Source organism: Equus quagga, chromosome 9 (genome assembly GCF_021613505.1).
Source record: "Equus quagga isolate Etosha38 chromosome 9, UCLA_HA_Equagga_1.0, whole genome shotgun sequence".
Taxonomy (NCBI): Eukaryota; Metazoa; Chordata; class Mammalia; order Perissodactyla; family Equidae; genus Equus; species Equus quagga.
The window spans coordinates 63,303,319-63,322,053 of record NC_060275.1 but is presented as its reverse complement, the minus strand read 5'-3'; the positions used below and the strand labels follow the sequence as shown (position 1 = coordinate 63,322,053).

Sequence of the window (18,735 nt, the reverse complement as noted above, 5' to 3'; positions counted from 1 at the left end):
CATAAAATTTTCAAAAAGTTAAGAAAGAATCCTTCAGAGGAAAATAATAACTTAAAACTTGACAATATGAATGTGACTAATGCTGGAATATAAATTAGCCTAAGTCTTAACACATTCCTGGTTTACATCTTCAGAATTATTTAGTAACTTAAAAGTCTGAGCAAGCTCCAGGAGGCAGCTTGGGAGATGTACCTTTCCCTCTTGCCGCACGACTGCAGTGGGCGTGGCCTCCTCTGCCTTCTTCCGTCTGTCCTCGTCCTCGCCACGCTCTTCTTCGGCCTTTTTCTCCGGAGTCACAGTGGTGATCAAGTTGGTTTGAGAGATGCCCTTTGTTGTGGCGTACTGGCCAGTACCAACCTCTGCAGCAGACACAGAATCCTTCATGTATATTTCATGGTTTTCATTCACTGATGCTAAAAGCAAATATAATTAGAGAAATAAAGTCTGAAATAGCTAAACCAGAAGAGCGATGAACACCACCAATCGTCCCATTATGGAAAAAAATATCCCTACGAAATACCAGGATTGTCTCCAAAAGACAAGTCAGCAATGTAGGGACCTCCGCCTCAGCACTGCCATGGGCTCACCTTTCTGTATCATCTGCACCAGTGTTTCAAAATGAGTTAGAGGTTCATCTCTTGAAGCCACCAGAATACTTTTCAGCCATTCTCAGACTCTCTGGTGAGGATGTGTGTGGGGGTGTGGTGGTGGAAGGATGAGAGCCTGCACTGCCCCCAAGCCTGTCAGCCCCATAGTAACTGGCTGAGCACCAGCACCAGGCACTTCGTAGCAAGTCCCATGACTAATGGCAGTATTTGCAGTAGACAATTGCTCTAGTACGCTTGACTTTCAACATATGTATGGAAGTGTTATTCACCAAGGAGCACTGAAATGTTTTTTAAATTATTATTATTACTAGTAATGGTTGAAAAGTCTATCACTCCTACAATATAAGAGCCCCATGGGTAATAATGAAAATTTACCATCTTGGCAGAGATTATAAAATTCAGATGGCTAATCTGTTCAGCTGAAATGCAGAAATGTTTTAATTTCTACAGCTCTTTAAACAAACTACCATGATATGCATACATTCATTCATCTCTAATATTTTGGGAAAACAAGACAAATGCTGCTAATGAAATTCATGCAAATGTAAAGCATGCAGACATAAGAGATACGGCACAGTCTTTCATCCCAGCTAAAATGTCTTAGTGAAAGAGATGCTTAATTCAGTCATATGTTTTAAAATTTGATACTCAGTTTAGGTTTTCAGTATCATGAAATTTATTGAAACTTCTAAATGCTGCTTTTCAAATATGCAGTAGCTAATCACAAGCAAAATATAACCTGCTTCACATTCTAGGAAGTTTAAAACAAATATAAAAAAGATTCTGAAATCTTTTTAATTTCACTAAAATACCTTCACTAAGATATTTTCTATCTCTTTATACTGATGAAAAAGCTCATACGAGACAGTTTCTTTCTGGGCCAGTTAGGCTGTTCCACATAAGAGGTAACCTTGCAAAAAGCAGTTTATATGCCAACAAGCAGCCCCGGCCCCAGCTCAGCAGCACAGAAAACATACTAGAATTGGCAGGACCCCAAAGAGTGAGAACCAACACATACTAACATCACTTTTGGGCAAGAAGGAAGAGACAGCATGATATTAGAACATTCATTTCACAATTGTCTTCTGTCTTCTCGGCAATCATTATTACACCAAAGGTGATGAGGAAAACAACATTTGCAACAAATGCGTTCCCTTGGGTACACATCACTGAATAAAGTGGATGATATTCAGGGAAAAAAGGTGTAATCCTACAAAAGCTCCTCCAACACTGACTGATAGAACACAGAGACTTTACAGAGAAAGAAGAGTAAACGAAACAGCACCGAAAGAAACCTTGAATGTGGATATTTCAATCTCTTAATTCAACTCCAAACAGTTCTAATAAACATTTTATTCCAAAAATTTGGCTCTAAGTTAGATATTCTGAAAATGGGAAACTCTTAAAAGATAACAAATGGTAATTAACTTCCTAGGCCAGCTCACACAAGCCTAAAGGATAATTATCAATGTAATTACCTAGATAATTATAACTACATCTATAACAAGAGTGCTTTCACATATGTCTTATTCACTCTTTGCAAAAACCCTGTCAGAGGTGGCCTTACTCCCATTTATGGGTGATGACTAAAACCGAGACCTGCAGAGCTCAGATCATTCACCAACCATGACACGGACAGACGGCCTGGACTTCAGTCTGCATTTATCTACACAAGGTAAGTATTCTTGCCCCTTCACTAGTAACATACACGATATGTATCATAACAATTTTGATGACTTCTATAAACTGTTTAGAAAGTATCCCATTAGGGAAATACAGTCTTTTAAATCAGGGGATTCAGGGAGGATGTTGCCCCACCAACCACACTAGAGGATGGTGAACAGGCACGGGAGAACTGAGACTCAGTGGCAAGTGGCAGAAGAGGGTAAGGAGAAAGGTGATCCTAGGCACTAGTAACATTATTTTTATTTATGTTTTTGCTTATTATTAAAATCATACACACATGCTAGAAACTTCTAACTCTTTTTATTTGCACATGATAGGTCTCCTATGAAAAGCTCATCAGAGGTGCCCCAAATTAGGAGACAGAGGCCTGGCCCCAGCTCCGTCCCTAAGTTGGGTGTTGGTACAGCTGACACGTCTTACAGCAGAAAGCACAGCTGCGTGTAACTGTGGACAGCTGTACAAAACTTTCCACAAATCAAAAAGCCTGCTGAAAGCTCAGTATTATGTCATTCCTTAACAACGCCATTTACGTGATTCCTTGTTTCACTCACACATTGACAACAGTAGAGAAGACTTACACGGCAATGCTCACCCAGTCCACCTGGTATAGCAATTAATACTAACCAGGAGGATTTAACTTAGAGCCCTTTGCTCTCTTAGCTGAATGCCACTCTTTCTATCAGCTATTATTCATTGATTAATAAAAGTCACATTTTATTCACAAAAATTTTTTAGAAACAGTGATAAATTTAACTCACAGTTTCCTTTCTGAAACAAATCATCTACAACAAACCTGATAAACATTTAGAATGTACTGGCAAAGAACTAAATTACTTATAAATTCTGTAATTACTCTATTTAGAATAAGAGCAACTTTCTTCAAATTTAGGTTGCCAGCTTATGAAAGCTACGCTCTTCATTCCCTAAGTACCACTCTTTTATGTAATTTTATATCAATCTACTAATAACAGACTTTAGCCTCACACAGGCGCTTTTTTTTTGAGGGTGGGCAGTTAAAACTTGCCATTCGGCCATAGGCTAACAAATACTTTTCATTTCATACCATCCAAGAGGACCAGTGTTTACCGAAAGCTCATGACGGTTTCCCACTACTGCGTAGGCAACAGCAATTACTAAGGGCCAGTAAGTGATGCCTACCTCCATCCAAGCTGCGAGACATGGTGTAACGTTTGCTGGACGAGCGCTCAAAGTAGGGGGCTGGACGATCGATCAATGCACTGGCTCTTCTCGTCTGGGCTTGCGTTCTGCCACTGTAACGAAACTTGGAACCCAAGGTAAGGAATTTCTTTGGAGGTGCTTCTGGTAACAACAGTCTAAAGACGTTAAAGAAAAAAACAGCAGAAAGACTATTAAACGAAATATTAAGAACCCTCTTAGCTTTTTACTCTGTTCTGAAGGGAAAGTGCTTTGTGTGCTCAAGTTTAACGTCCAGAATGCAATTAAATGAATCTGATGTTACAAGAAAAAAATTAATTCACACAGAACATATCAACCAGGGATGTTGCAGAGTGGCTATAAGCAAAATGGGGGTTGGGTTGCACAAGATGACTTTAACATCCCATGCAACTGGAGTCTATGGTTCTATAAACCCAGAGAGCAGCCAATTAGGTGATTTAGTGAAGAAGAACAGTGATGGTTTTGCAGACACTAATCTGACAGTTCTAGTACTGTATGTGAACAAAGGAGTCTGGAGTAAGGAGAAATTATTGAAACAGTAAGGAATAAATTGGACAAATGAAAAGACACTAAAGATAATAAAGGGGAGATGGGGCAGATAAGTGTAAGAGAAATTAAGGAAAATCCTACAAATTTAGTCTGAAGTTCTTTCAGGATTTCTTCTCAAGAAATGTGGTGACAGTAAACTTGAAAGAATAGAAAGGATATGCTTCCACATTCTTCTTCCCAATAACCTCTTCCAGTATAAGTGATTCCAATCACTCTATTTCTTCCTTAGGAAAGAACAAAACGATCTTTACCTACCTGAAAAATGTATGGTGTTCAACACATACTTTCCATAGACGCTTGGCGGCTCGATGGTTTGGCAGCTTAAACCCAATGGTGCTTTCAAATTGTTCAAACTAAATTTAAAAAACATATTGAAAAGTAAAGTCAAGTTTGGAATTATAAATAACAAAAAAGCAAATAATTTACAAAATCATAATACCACCTACAAATTTTTTCTTTACTTACTAAATCAATTGCTATATGCAGAACTCACGCTATACATATTCATTCATTGAAAAAAATCTCCTTATATTTATCTCCTTAAAATGCTGCAGGTACAGATAACTACATTATATATGCAGTAAATATTTTATGTACAAGTACGGATCTTACGAAAACTGAATGCAAAAAAGGAGGAATACTTGGATTCCTTCCAGAAACCAATTTCTCATTTTAAGCCTTATTTTCATGGTTTCTCCAGGACATCATGACTTCAACTGGAATCACAGAAATGAACAAAAGGTTTATAGTCTATAGCATTCTCAGGATGATGCTTTCTCCCAGCATCTGGTCAGAAAATATGCCTCTCTCTCAGAGATACCTGATGATGTCGTATCAGATATTGCTGATTTTATTTGTGCACTCTAACATGGATTATCATGTTAAATGCGGACATCTCTTGATAAAACATCAGAGACTGAGAGAATACATTTTCATATTTTTCCGCTCGTCTAGCTCAGATGATACTCTACCAGTCATTTTGTTTTTTCAAGGTGAAATATCTGATTTCCTGAGTAACATAGTTTTTTGTGCGTGTGTGTGTGAGGAAGAGTGGCTCTGAGCTAACATCTGTTGCCAATCTTCTTCTTTTTACTTAAGATTGTCTCTGTGCTAACATCTGTGCCAGTCTTCCTCTATTTTGTGTGGGATGCCGCCAGTGTGGCCTGACGAGCCCGGGATCTGAACCTGCGAACCCTGGACCACCGAAGCAGAGCACATGAACTTAACCACTGTGCCCCTGGACCAGGCCCTGAGTAATGTATTTTAATACTATTACTGTAGATACCCGGCAACTTTTTATTTTCTGAAGACAGTATGCATGAGGCCATCAGAGGACAAGCATCTTAAACAGTAAAGGCTTTTTCCAAAAGAGCACAACACAACCAGACCGCTGATGTAATCAACAGCAAAAGTAATTTACGTGGCAAAGAACCCAAGTGAGGGATCCTATGCATGGAATGTAAGATGTAATTATCCTTGACCTCTGTTTCTTATTTGTTGAGTGGGACTGGGAAATACATCACAGGTTGCTCTAATTGCAACTGCCTCCCCCAATTTCTTACTCACGCTGATGTTCACGTGCAGTGGGGGTCATAAAATCACCACTGAAGGACCCAGTGAGTCGAGAAGCCAGAGTATGACGGATCCAGACTAGACCATCCTCCATTGATTCATCCTGCATCTAACGTGCCCCACACACTGCACTGCGGCCAGAGGCCCTACAGAGGAGTTTGAGCCTGCTTCTGCCTGCACCAGAACCCTCTCCCTCCCCACTGCTGTCACTCAGCAGAAGCCTCAGCTACTATACTCCTGACTTCGCTGCAACCTGGCAGGAGCTCCTAACCCCTCTTACTCCTAAAGGTCACAAGGGGACCTCACTGTCAAATCCCACGCACTTGTTGCTATTCCTGGTGCCTTCTCTGCAACATTTCACAGCGCTGGTTAACTGCGGCCCTGAAGCTCATCTCCTTGTCATCCTTGACCATTTTTGTCCCTTCTTTTCTTTGGCCATTTTTCCTGATCCCTACGTTCCTCCTCTGCCTACCTCTCCCCCAAAAAGTGTTACCCTCAAAAAGTGGTCTTACTCAGAGTTTCTGTTTTAGGGACTCTTTTTTTTTCTCTAACTTCCCTTGTTTTTTGGGAAATTTACTCCACGCCTAAGGCCCTGAATAAAACGTGTACAGTTGATGACTCTGTTCAAGTCTTACACGTCTTACTGTGCAAGAATCACCCTCTGAAACTCTGTCCCAAAGGAATTTCAATATTTTCTTCGGAAATTCTCCCCCTTCTTCTCTCGTCTAATATCTCCATTGACTTCTCCCACGCAAACTGAAAACCTCTGCTTCTCCTGGTCTCTCTCCTCTCTCGATCCTTCCCCGTCGTGTCTCCAGGGCTGACTGGCTGCCTCTGACTCGCCCCTGCCACCCTATCACTACGGCCTCTGCCCTCGCTCAGGAGGTACTGCACCACATCACTAAGCAGCTGAATTTCATCAAGAAACCCATCACTCCAAAATACGCCTCCAGTTATGTGAGGTCCCAACTGAAACCTCGCACGGCTCACTGTCGTCTCCTGACGCACTCGTCCAACCTTCCCTGCTCTCACAGCCACGCCCGCTCCAGGTCTGAGTGTTATCACACTCACATCAGGACACGGTAAGTCTAAGTGCGTGAGTCTGTTTCTCTGCTAAACAGAAAATCCCTGAAGGACAGGAAAAAGGAAATATTGACCTTTCTATTTCCAATGCCCAGTGTGGGGCCTGAAAATACAAAGATGCTCACTTAACAAATGTTTAGTGAATCTAAACAAATATCTATTGGTTCTAAGTTTAACATGCAATCTTTAGGAAATGTAAAAAAATGATTGTAATTTCAGGTATTTACATGAAAAGCTTATGCATTATTTTAGTCTTCATGACAAGTTTGATTTTCTATTTACATTAAACATGAATGTTTGCCTTACAGTCTAATATTTTAATTGCATTTTCCACCAGCAGAGAGGTTGATTTTGAAGACGAGATAATTCCATATCGTACCAGAAAATGTTCGGAGACAAACGAGCTGCAGCCTCAGAGCTTTGCCTGCCTTCATAACATTAACCACACTAATTAGAAACTGGAGATATTCATTAATTATCTATTAATCAGGTAATAGCAGATATTTACTACCTATTATGTACGAACCACTAAGGAGGATATAAATATAAGTTGATCACGGATGCTACTGCCCAAGGTATAAGGATTAGTTAACGATTATGATTCTTTCATTAGCCTCTCTGATTAAAAAAAAAGGTGGAAATATATTTACATAACTAGCACTCAGCATCCCTGAGTCTGATCTTTCTTGTAGCTTGACCCACATTCTCTCTAAGCTATTCACTTTAGGATGCTATCAGACTCGGGCAGAGAGAGAACACCGAGACCTAAAAACAGGACAGGTGGGAAGAAGTCGACTCTTCATTCACAAGGAGGTTTAATGACTAAGAGTTTCCTTTATGCTACAGCTTGATATATACAAAATATTATTCATGAATCTGGATTTTACATTAAAATATGTGAAAAAAATCCCTTTCAATCAATGTATGTAGTGGGGAAAAAACTGGAATAAAATAATAAAAAAAGAGAGGCAAGCCTGGTGGCGTGGCGGTTAGGTTTCTGAGCTCCACTTCGGCGGCCCAGGGTTCACGGGCCGGGATCCCAGGTGCAGACCTAGGCACCACTTGTCAAGGAAAGCTGTGACAGGCATCCCACATATAAAAGAGGAAGATGGGCACAGACGTTAGCTCAGCAACAATCTTCCTCAGCAAAAAGAGGAGGATTGGCAGGTGATGTTAGCTCAGGGCTGATCTTCCTCAATATAAATAAATAAATAAGTAGAGAACATTTTATTTATTACTATTTACTGGACAAACCTACAATCAATTCTTTTAGGCATTTAGACATAATGTACCATGTCCTGCAATGTTCAGAACCGTGAACAGGCAATTTAAATGTTTGCTTGCTATCAGGTACCTTTATTCCTAATGTACGTGCAAATTTAGGTCTACTTACCTCTCCCGGCCGGATCTTAATGTAAAAGTTGTTCCGTTTGTATGAAATTTTTAGAACCTTAGGCCAGGCAAATCTGTTTATTCGCAGTCGGTCACGATATATCAACAGACCACTTGCACAAACTCCTAGCATAATTTCTACTCCCTCAGAATCCTGGAAAATAGCAGCAAGGAGCAACAGTGAGGACCTGGATCTCACTCGTTTCCAGTGACAGCTGGGTATGACATTTAAGGCCCCATGGCAGAGCCTATAATTGACTACATATAGCTCTAATTTAAATATGAAAAATACTGCAGCCATTTTTTAAACATTACCACTAAATAATAGCCTTTTAATGAAGATACTTCTCACTGTGGAGACTTGTTAGAGTAAGATCTGCTCACTAAGGTACTGCAGGCCCACGACATAAACACTGCACACAGGCCGACCAGATGAGGCCGTGTTACTAACAGCAAGAGCCTGGTTCTTTCATTGAGCGGCAGGCGCTGCTCTAACCACTGTCCTTGCAGTGGCTCTTCTAATCCTCACTAGGGTGTGCTGAGATAGTTGCTGTTATTAGTCCCATTTTACAGATGAGGAGACTGAGGCACGGAGAGGATAAGTGTCTGTTCCAGTTGAATATGGGCGGCCTGGTTCCCAGGTAGCACTCCTAACTAATATTGCGTACTAACAGAGATGCCCTGTCCTTTCTTACGAGTGTTCTGGGGTTTGTTCCTTTAAAAAAGCCTTGATCTTTTTTATATAACATTATCGTCAGAGTAAAATTCAAATATAAACAGTTGTTTTGAGGTATAAATGAACTTCCCCAACAGGCCCCCAACACAGGCACACTGCCCAGTGAACAACCCCTGAACACACACAACTCCGGAGACATTTTATCCATGTGTAGGGTTTGGTGTTTTTGAACCAAAGTGGATTAGACTATATTTGCAACTTGCTTTTGCTGTCTGTACATCTCCTGTTTAGGTCATTTCCCAGGGATGCGGGATGCCCAGAGCTCCCAGAGGTCCACAGAGACACTATGTGAAGCTCAGGAGACCCGCCACGTGCAGTCTGACCCCTAAATGTTGCATTTGGGCGAAGTCAGGGTAAAATGAACATCTGCAGAAGCTGCGGGTGGGATGAAAACCATGGAGAGGAGGCAGGACTGTGTGTGAGGTGCAGTCTCCACGCCCTTATCTCCCGGGTGCTGCGAGCAGGGGGCACGAGGCGAAGCTGGGCCTTCCGTCACACTGAGCGCAGGCTGTCCCGGCCGGGAGCCACCGCAGCACCAGCAGAGAGACGAGGGGAAAACGGAAGAATCCAAACAGGAGATTCTGACTCATCCGTATTGTGCGGATTTACCTCCTCAATCCAGCCAGTGCCAGGCATAAAATGAACATTTCCAGAATCAAAAATAAGTATTTTGGTCCATCTCTGGGAAATCTAAGTTTACAAGTACAAACTAATTGGTCTAAAATGAAATATTTTACCTTGGTAAAGGATCATTCCATTAGACGTGAAATTATTCTATAAGAGTGGAAATACTTGACAGCAGGATTTTACAACATAGAAAAATCTGAGGAAAACTCAAAAGCGAGAAACCACCCACACTTATCAAGGGCTTTAATTTGAAAGTGGAATTTAAAGAGCCAGACCCTGAGGCTGACAAGTAGCTGGCCTGACTGATCCTCTCGAACCAGCCAGTCTGCTCAGAGAGAAAGACATTTAAAACCTTTTTCATTATTTTATCTATTTTTAAACCACCCATTAGTGTCTCTGAATCCTAGGAAAACAGAATCCCTTTGTGGGAAAGATCAGAAAGGCTCCTTTGATCCCTCTTCTTGTCCCCTCCAACACACACTTCTGTGTCCTCTCATCACCCTGTTATCTCGGGCACAAGATAAGAGCACCAAACAAATGGTGCTGCCAGACTCCTGCTCCTCTCTCTTCTCCAGACGGTCGGCTGGGGGGGGCGGGAGCTCTGCTCAATCTCTGCAACCGGGTGGTCAGCATCATGCCTGACCAGTGTGTGTTAAGCCACTACACGTTTGTTGAAAGAAAGGGAAATGAAGAAAGTGTCAGGAGTACGTGGTGTTTTAAACTAGATGAGCATCTCCATTTCATTAATCACACAGCAACAGAGAACGCTACTTTTGATATCAGGTTTTCTGCCTCGGCCCAGAGTACTGAGGTTAGTCCGGTAAATCTTTTGTTTTGAAAGCTGTAACAGCAGTTTTTGTGGGAGACGTGTGTTTCCCTATCGACAAACACATTTAATGCTCCCTTTAGCATAGAGTACTGAAGGAAGACCTGGATGGTCTCAGTCTATAGAAATTAAAATAAATAAGTGCACTACTCCCTTAATTTAAAATCACTGTTTAAACTTGCCCATCCTTTATGATCACTTTGTCCATGGGATATCTGAGATGGATTTATATCTACATTTTAGAAACTTATATGAAATAAATGACTCTTGACAGAACCTGTTCAGACTGACATTAAGTGACAAACAAGCAGAGATGGTCTTCCTAAGAAAAAAACAAAGCATTTAGAATATGTTTTCCGAAACAATGGACCTTCATCTAATATGGTATTTATTCTCTACACAGAGATGTGGAATCCAAGATCACAATTCAGAATTTCTAAATAGGTCCGAATGCTCAGGGTCTTCCATACCATCAACAGAAGAGAGGCATCTCATTTATAACCGGAAATTAGCTCTAATTTAATTCAGTAAATTTCCTTCTTGAAATGATGGAGTGTGGCTGCATGAGAAAATGGCGTCCATAACGGAATCATTTGTCACACTTAACATTCAGATGAAATCCTGTAACAGGCTGCATTTGTACTTCCTTAATTCTTTCGTTTTTAATTGGCATAGTTTCAAATCGCATTACTGAATGAAAAAGCAGCTTTTTAATTCAGTAATTACAGCTATGGTAAGTGATTTTATTTTTCCTGATAGGAACACAGATAGATCCGGAGTTGCACTTCCCTAAAGATAAGCCCTAATCATTTATTTACTTATTTTTCCTGGGCAGTAAATGAATCATTGTGTGCAATGTAACTCAAAAACAGACTTTGATTCACTCAAATTTTCAGGCTACTTTTATCTCCTTCTTGTCTCTTTATCTTCTAGCCACCTAGGGACAAATTCCAAGAGAAAAAACAATCTTAGTGCACGTCCTCATTTTCTTTTTAATTAAAATCTTCATCCTGTCTTATACCTGACATAAAATATAAAACACCTTTATTATCTGAGTGCAAAATAAGTGAAAAAGTATAATATTGAACTGGCAAGTAAACAGAGCTACGCCTGCTGTTCTAATTCCACACAAATGTCAGAGTTTGGTGTTCAATGTACCAGAGCCTCCCTGGGATAAGCCCCAGCAGAGTCCCGGAGAGGCTGCTACGCTCAGGAAGTACTCATCCTGTCTGTGACGCAGAAGATGATCCACAGACAGAACCAATCGAACCTGCATCTGTTTGATGGCCACCATTTTCTTATCCAAATTCACTATGGATTAGTGTGCTCCCCAAACGCCAACCAGGGAGCAGCTCTCCTTGCGGCATCAACAGAGCCTACAGATCATGATTCCCACCCCTGGGGCCTCAGCGTGGTGAGATGTTTGCTTGCATAGAGCGAAACTCTCTTCACGTCTCGGACCCACACTTGACTGTGTAATATACTCGCTTGCCTGGAAGCCTATTAACTGCCCGTTCTTGTGAGTCCCAGACCATGAAACCGGTGACTGCGCTGTCTGCTGGGAGGAAAATGCACATTCCCATACAGGGGGATGTTACCTTGTCAGCCCAAATCAGAAGAAAATGACCCTGGACTTCAAACACTGATCTTTTTAATGCTGCTGAAGTACCAGAATCCATCCCAAAGATCCTAACAAATGTCGTATGTCTTGATGATAAAAGTTTTCATCAAAGTTTGCCTGTGCTTCCACGGTACTTTCATTCACAGCTGTTCAAATAATAGACTCATAGTCCATATGCTCATTCTCTCACTGCTGAAAAATACAGAGATTCTGGAAAAAGCAGAGCACGGAGTAAAAGCTGCTCTATGTATCCTCACAACCTTAATCTTCCTACAGTTCAATTCCAACTTCCTTCTTCCCAAAACTGTATAGCCAACATAAAGCTTTAACATTTCACCGATTGCCAAGCAACTAGGCAATCCTCAGCCTGGGTGGTTAATTTTAGTTGAACTTCAAAATAACAATCTCATTTCAAAGTCCTGGTTATTTGTCAGAGTACTTAACTTTAGAGAAAGAATTTAAATTTTGTGTGAATGTACTGAGTCCCTGGTGGGTGGCCAGAGCAGAGGCTTAAACGGTCGTTGGCACATAATAGATGTGACAATTGGGTCTTGAACAATCGGCCAAATTTAGATAGGCAGGACAGGAAGGAGAGGATAAAGATGGAAATGTTCAGAGAAAAGGCTGGGAGAGGTACTGGTAGGAGCAAAGGGCATGTATCGGCACAAAGTGGGAGATCCAACTGTCATGGGGAAGGTGAAGCAGGCCAAGAGCTCACCCTGTGAAGACAAATTTCTAATTGAATCAACAGGCGATTGGCTGCTTTGCCCACTGTGGGCTTTCAGTTGGCTGAGGCCACGAGCAACGTGAGTCTGAGCCAAGCAGAGCAAACCCTCCAATAAAACATCAGAGAGCTACATTTGTTCCACCGCTGAGCAGCCCTTAAAAGGCAAATAGACTTGAATCTCCAAAGTTTTTGCTGACACGAACGGAAGTAAAAATCACCAGCTTATAACAATAGCAACATTGAGCTAAAGAAAATTAAATAGGAAGTTTGGAGTTTAAAAAATGCATACCTTGGCATGATGTAAATCTACCCCATACATGGATAGTTTTTTGGCATTTTCCAAGAAATGCATCTCTGCTTCTGCTGGCGTCATTCCTCTGATAAGGAAGAAAAAGCGTTACAAGGCTGCTCTGCTTCCACCTGGTGGGGCTGTGACATTTCCCACTGAGCTCCCTGACTATCTACTAAGCAAGTCCCCATAGAGGCACCAGCACACTGGTGCTCTGAGGGGGGGAAAGGACAAAAAAGGAAAACAGCTTTTAAAGAAAACATCACAAACAGCCCTTCTGAGTGAGCATGTAACTATCCCAGAACTGTACCAAGCACTGAACCCCACTCTGCTTAAGTCCCATCCATAATGCACTCCAATCACTCCTGGACTAGTGGGTAGTACAAGGGATGCCCAGCCGTCCAGGCACAACTTAAATGGAACATTCCCAGGGTCTCTGCCGCGAACCTGTGGCTCTTGTGCAGCTCGATCACTTTGTCTTCCAGCTCTTTCGTGTGGTTTGGTGCAAAGCGGAACTCACTAATGTAATCGTTCCCACATTCATCCGGGTCATAGTCTCCAAGTTCTGACTGGACAGTGTAGGAGCCCAACAGGGCGAGGGTGACAAAGGAGCAGGGTAGCCTCCCAGACACGATGTCATCTCGCAATTGTAAGCAGAGGTAGTACCTTCGGGAGTCAAAAGGACAAAGCAAAAAGCCAGCATGAGGATCCATGAAAAGGAGACCACTCAGTACAAACTGTGCTGTGTGCAACTTCTCCCTGTCAAATCGTGTCACTAGGACAAAGTTTCTTGCATCTGTATTTTGTCTAGATATAAGGGGAAAATACTTGGCTACAAAATACAATATTTAAGAGTATCTAAAGACAAGTCAGTGTTCATTATAAAACAGGGTTTTATTAATAAAGTGTAGAGTAAAAGAAATCTAAAAACATATTCCTCTAACATCTTTTAAAATAATGTTTAAAGTCAAATGAATAGTCCCCAACACACTCCCTAAAATCTCCTGTTGGGGGAATTAGAACATAAAAACAGTGCTCTTAAATATAATTATTAGGTCCCAACTAGCTGTAAGGAAGCTTCATTTTGATATCCAGATGAAAGGTTCGGCAGCTTGAACAAGACAAATGTCAGGTAACATGACAGCCATGCCACTGTAAACTCTGCTCTCCATGTCCCACATGCCTGATGAGATGGTCTCTCTATAATAATGAATCATTTCTGTTTCAAGTTCTCATTTTTTTTTAGATAACTTCTTAGAATCCAACTGATATGAAGACTGATTTTGAAGAATTATTACCTTAAAATCTGAGAATCTCACCACTATAAGTAAACAATTTTAAGTTGGGGAAATATACAACATTTCTCTCATAATTTTGCCAAGATATCATACAAATATCTCCACTAATAGCTGACTTCTGCTCCGTTTTTGTTCTTAAGATTCACAGAGATAATTCGAGCTGCAGAAGACTCCACGCTAAGTGCTCACACTGCAGAGCTTTACTGACACCCTTCACAGCCCAGCACACGGGCACAGCAACAAAACACTCCGTGTACCTTTCATACAAGAAACGAACTGTTAACCTGTTGAAGCTGAGGACTAAAACGAAGTCTTAAGGTCCCCTCTAAATGTGATTTTAAGCTCATGATATAGTTAAACTCTATGTAATCCAGATACAGAAATTCCTATCCATTTCAAAGGCTCTACAAACATTGCACAAAGAGAGTGAAAGGGACCATGCACTAAACTGCAAACCCAGGCACACAGGCTCTGTAACCACAAACTAGCCACGATTAAACAGTTCTTCAAAATTACTAAAAAGCATCTTTAAATAAGAAATTATAAATTTTGATTTAGTGCAAATATAAAAGTAATCCTCTGGGACTAGTTTTTTACCCTTCTCCTAATATGTCCGGTGAAATTACTTTTAAACACAGCAGGTGACTGAAACTCTGAAAAGCCTTGCCCAAGAAGGATGTGAGGCTTACACAGCAAACTGAGCGCACAGTGCACAACATCCCCTGGCCGGCTATAAACTTACTACCAGACACAGCGAGAGGCACGCGTCCTAGGGCAGAAGGCAGGGAAGCCGGGAGGACACATCCTCCCCAAGACAGCTTCATAACGAGATCCTTCACGCTCAAAGCTCAGTCACCACGCCACAATACTTTCTTCGATTCCTTTCTTAATGTCTTCTTTCCCAAACATGAATTAATCTACGTAGGGCACGGAAAGTAGACTCTTACATGGATATGTGTTTATGTGTATCTCTATGTGCACACGCACGTGTGCGTGATTTTTTAAAATAGCTGTCACGTATCAGATTGGTTATATAAAAGGTATAAGTCTCCAAAGACCCATTTTTACTCTAAGTTTTGAGGCAGGAGTGCTGAGAATCGTTGTGTCATTTAAGGCTGAATTCCATAAAATCTGGCTGTGGAGGGCGGCTGACAGCGTCTCAATTCCGCATGTTTCCCCCCAGGGTCAGGCAGAGGGAAGTATTAGCTTAGCAACAAAGACGCAGCTGTGAACAGAGACGATCTGGCCATCTTCTCATCAGAGGTTTGCTCTTGTTCAGCTGCCTCTGTGTGCCATCTCAGGGTGGATGACCGTAAGGTTACTAGATGTCAACACCTCTTCTCTGGAGAACTTAAGAGAAGCACAACTCTCCCAATATGCCTGCCTCTTTCACAGCCAACTTTCAAATACCTGGTGATATCTTCAGATAGCTGGGCAGGGTCTGGCGGGTAAAATTTCACATTAAATGAAAAGTGCCAAGCACCATCTGCAGACATAAGAGAAAAATTAGAATAAAACCTTAGAAAATCCCTTTATACTTACTATTCTAATCAATAGCTAGAACTGTCTTAACTCCAAGTACTAACACCCAGGCAACTTTTGATCATTAATGGAAAACAGGGAAGTCTCCGTTAAATGAAATCCACAGAGAAGCTGAAAATTCATCTAGTTTCTAACCATCTCCCCAGTCAAATCCTTTACTGGAGCTTCTTTTGTTTTGTTTTTTTTTTTGAGAAAGATTAGCCCTGAGCTTACTGCTGCCAATCCTCCTCTTTTTGCTGAGGAAGACTGGCCCTGAGCTAACATCCGTGCTCATCTTCCTCCACTTTATACATGGGACGCCTACCACAGCACGGCGTGCCAAGTGGTGCCATGTCCGCACCCGGGATACGAACTGGTGAACCCCAGGCCACCGAGAAGCGGAACATGCGAACTTAACCACTGCGCCACTGGGTCGGCCCCTGGAGCTTCTAACTAGCAAGGAAATTGACTAAACCTCCTCCCTTTCTCAGGGACAAACTTCCGCACTTTCCCAGAGAGGAAAAAAGTGAAGGATACTCAACACAATTCTCAATCCTCAATCAGACAAGCCTGGAAACGACTGGATCTACTGCCATGAAGTTCCAGATGGCTCACATACCAACATTTACAGACATATCCCATCTCCTTTGTCCTTTCTGCTTTGTAATTACAGGTCAAACCCCATTACAACACATGTCAAGATAGTTTTATTTTATGGGAAAGGTCTGTTGGAGTGACTAAGAAGTGAGCTGCTCTATGGGCTGCTGAAAACTCTTTTTTTACTTGGGGAAATTTCTGAATAGAGAGATACTTGAATGTATTTACTGCGCATTATCAAATCCACACCTTACTAGCCCATGATGAGGATGGGTCCTCTTTACACGCTGCCATTCTTCATCCTGTGGCACCTACTTACAGTTGCTCTAGCAGGCACCTACTCTCTGACTGTCCACACGGACACTTGAAACATTATTAAGCCTTACTAAGCTCTCCATTTTATTAATACTACCTGTAATTGTGTATGGTTTTTATCATTATAAACAAGAAAAAACAATCTTTTCTTCTTTTCTACCTTGACTCTCTCCACAGGATCCCTCCTTTAACTTGTATTCATCTTGAGCTTTTCTTCTGGCCTTTGAACGCAGCAGTTTACTGAGTCTGTGTGTGCCCTCTATGGGACAATGTATATTTGCTCCCTCCACCCAGCAGCCACGCTGAAGCACCACAGCGTAGCCCTGCCTGTATTCTGAATGGGCCGCTGAGAAAGTCCCCCAGTCTCCCCAGCTTCTGTGTTGGAAGCCTGTCATCTGTGCCGCACCCCGCAGCCATGGTCTTCCTTTCACTCTGTGCCTCTGTGGCCTCACGGTCCAGCCATCAGGCTTCAAACATCTCCTAAGACTTCCAAAGGCTCTCTTCTCCCCATTATAGACTTCCGGAAACTCCCTTTTCTCCATGAGCCCTTCCCAGACATTCAGAAAAAAGGCACAGTACTCTAAGTCCTTCCCAGCTCCTTTCTTTGCATTATTTCCTTGCCTATGTGGCAAATACTTAGCTGCACAGGCTATCTATATTTCTGTCATAAATGGCATAGTGCATTTATCAATTCTAGTTCATTCTTGACACCACCATTCATATTACACTTAAAAGTTCCACATGGCAGGGGCCTACCTGAGGTGCCTTATAAAGGACTTGGCATAGGGTCACGTGTTATTGGGTACTTAATATCATTTTTAAACTGCTCAGAAAATACTACTGAAACATGGGCTTTAAGAATTATAAGCCATAAAATATCTGTCAATCAAATACACTTCTAGTGATTATTTTCCCCACTGTTCTCAAAAAAAGTCTTTGTTATTCTAAAAAGAGTCTGATTTGGTTTTCCTTTCCTATTGATTCCTATGACTTTCTGCTAAAATGGAGCCCCTCCAATGCTCGCCAAAGGCGAGGTTCGTCAGTGAGCGCTGGCTTCCCCCCAAGCAAGTGTAATTAAAACTAACGGGTTAGTTAAGGGCAATGCACTTACTGCTCCTCTATAATTTTTATCCACTTTAAAGTATGCCTTGAATCTAATGACTAGTTTATCAATGTAATTAAACAATCTCATAATAAATTCAGGGTAAAGACGCTAAGTTGGAAACTAAGAAGTAATAAAAGTATAAGAAAGATATTTCAATACAAAAATCCTCATTCTGGGAAAGTGAGTTTCAAACTATACTGGGCCTAAGAAGCATCTGAGTTGCTTGTTAAAAGCCCTCCCAGAGATTTTTATTCCAGAGATTTGGAATATGGTCTAGGAACCTATGGTTTTAATAAACCACCTTGTGGATCTAACACAATGGGACCACACTTTGAAAATCACTAATCCTAAGGAATCTACTTTCCTAAAGTTACAACCCAAATAACCACAGCGTTTTACAGGACATTATTTTGCAACGGTGGGAAAGTTTAAGGAAATTACAATCTATACCATAATCAAGAAAAAACATCCAGTTAAATAAGGCATACAACTTGAAATTAACAAGAGAGGCAGATTAAAGCTCAAATACAGATCCCTGTAAAGAATCTGGTCGAAACAAATCAACCAGGAGGATGCGATCGCACAGAACGGGCTTGCGAGCCTGTATCTGCTCAGGTGATGGCCCCTTAGAAAAGGGAACCAAAACAGCTTGAATGCATTAAAACGATATTCCTGTAATGTTGATATAGGATTTTAAATCACAAATTTATGATAAATAGAAAATTGTGAAACTGAAGAGAGCTCATTCTTATGAAAAATTCTAGTTTTATTCTCCTATACCTGCTAAATCTTAAAATTTCTATATATACTCCATCTATAGCAAAAAACTACTATATATCATAAAATACAGTATTAGAAATTTTAAGATCTGGTATGCATAAAAGATGACTACAATTAGAATTTTTTCATAAGCACAAACTCTTCAGTTTCACAATTTTCTACTTCTCATATATTTGTGACTTAAGATGTTTATCAGCTTGACTGTC

General features: G+C 41.2%; 1 protein-coding gene across 18 annotated transcripts in view; it reads right to left on the bottom strand.

Moving 5' to 3' along the window:
- EPB41L3 (erythrocyte membrane protein band 4.1 like 3) overlaps positions 1 to 18,735 on the bottom strand; it is a 227,431-nt gene that overhangs the window by 27,132 nt on the left and 181,564 nt on the right. For 13 of the 18 annotated variants that reach the window (XM_046671837.1, XM_046671827.1, XM_046671824.1 and 10 more), the window contains 7 exons: positions 15,622 to 15,697; positions 13,361 to 13,579; positions 12,914 to 13,001; positions 8,089 to 8,241; positions 4,296 to 4,393; positions 3,453 to 3,628; positions 193 to 413 (listed from right to left, as the gene is read on the bottom strand). In XM_046671837.1, the coding sequence (XP_046527793.1) occupies positions 193 to 413; positions 3,453 to 3,628; positions 4,296 to 4,393; positions 8,089 to 8,241; positions 12,914 to 13,001; positions 13,361 to 13,579; positions 15,622 to 15,697 (1,031 nt within the window). The remainder of the gene's footprint in view (positions 1 to 192; positions 414 to 3,452; positions 3,629 to 4,295; positions 4,394 to 8,088; positions 8,242 to 12,913; positions 13,002 to 13,360; positions 13,580 to 15,621; positions 15,698 to 18,735) is intronic. The other 5 variants (XM_046671826.1, XM_046671841.1, XM_046671842.1 and 2 more) reach the window with 1 other exon arrangement.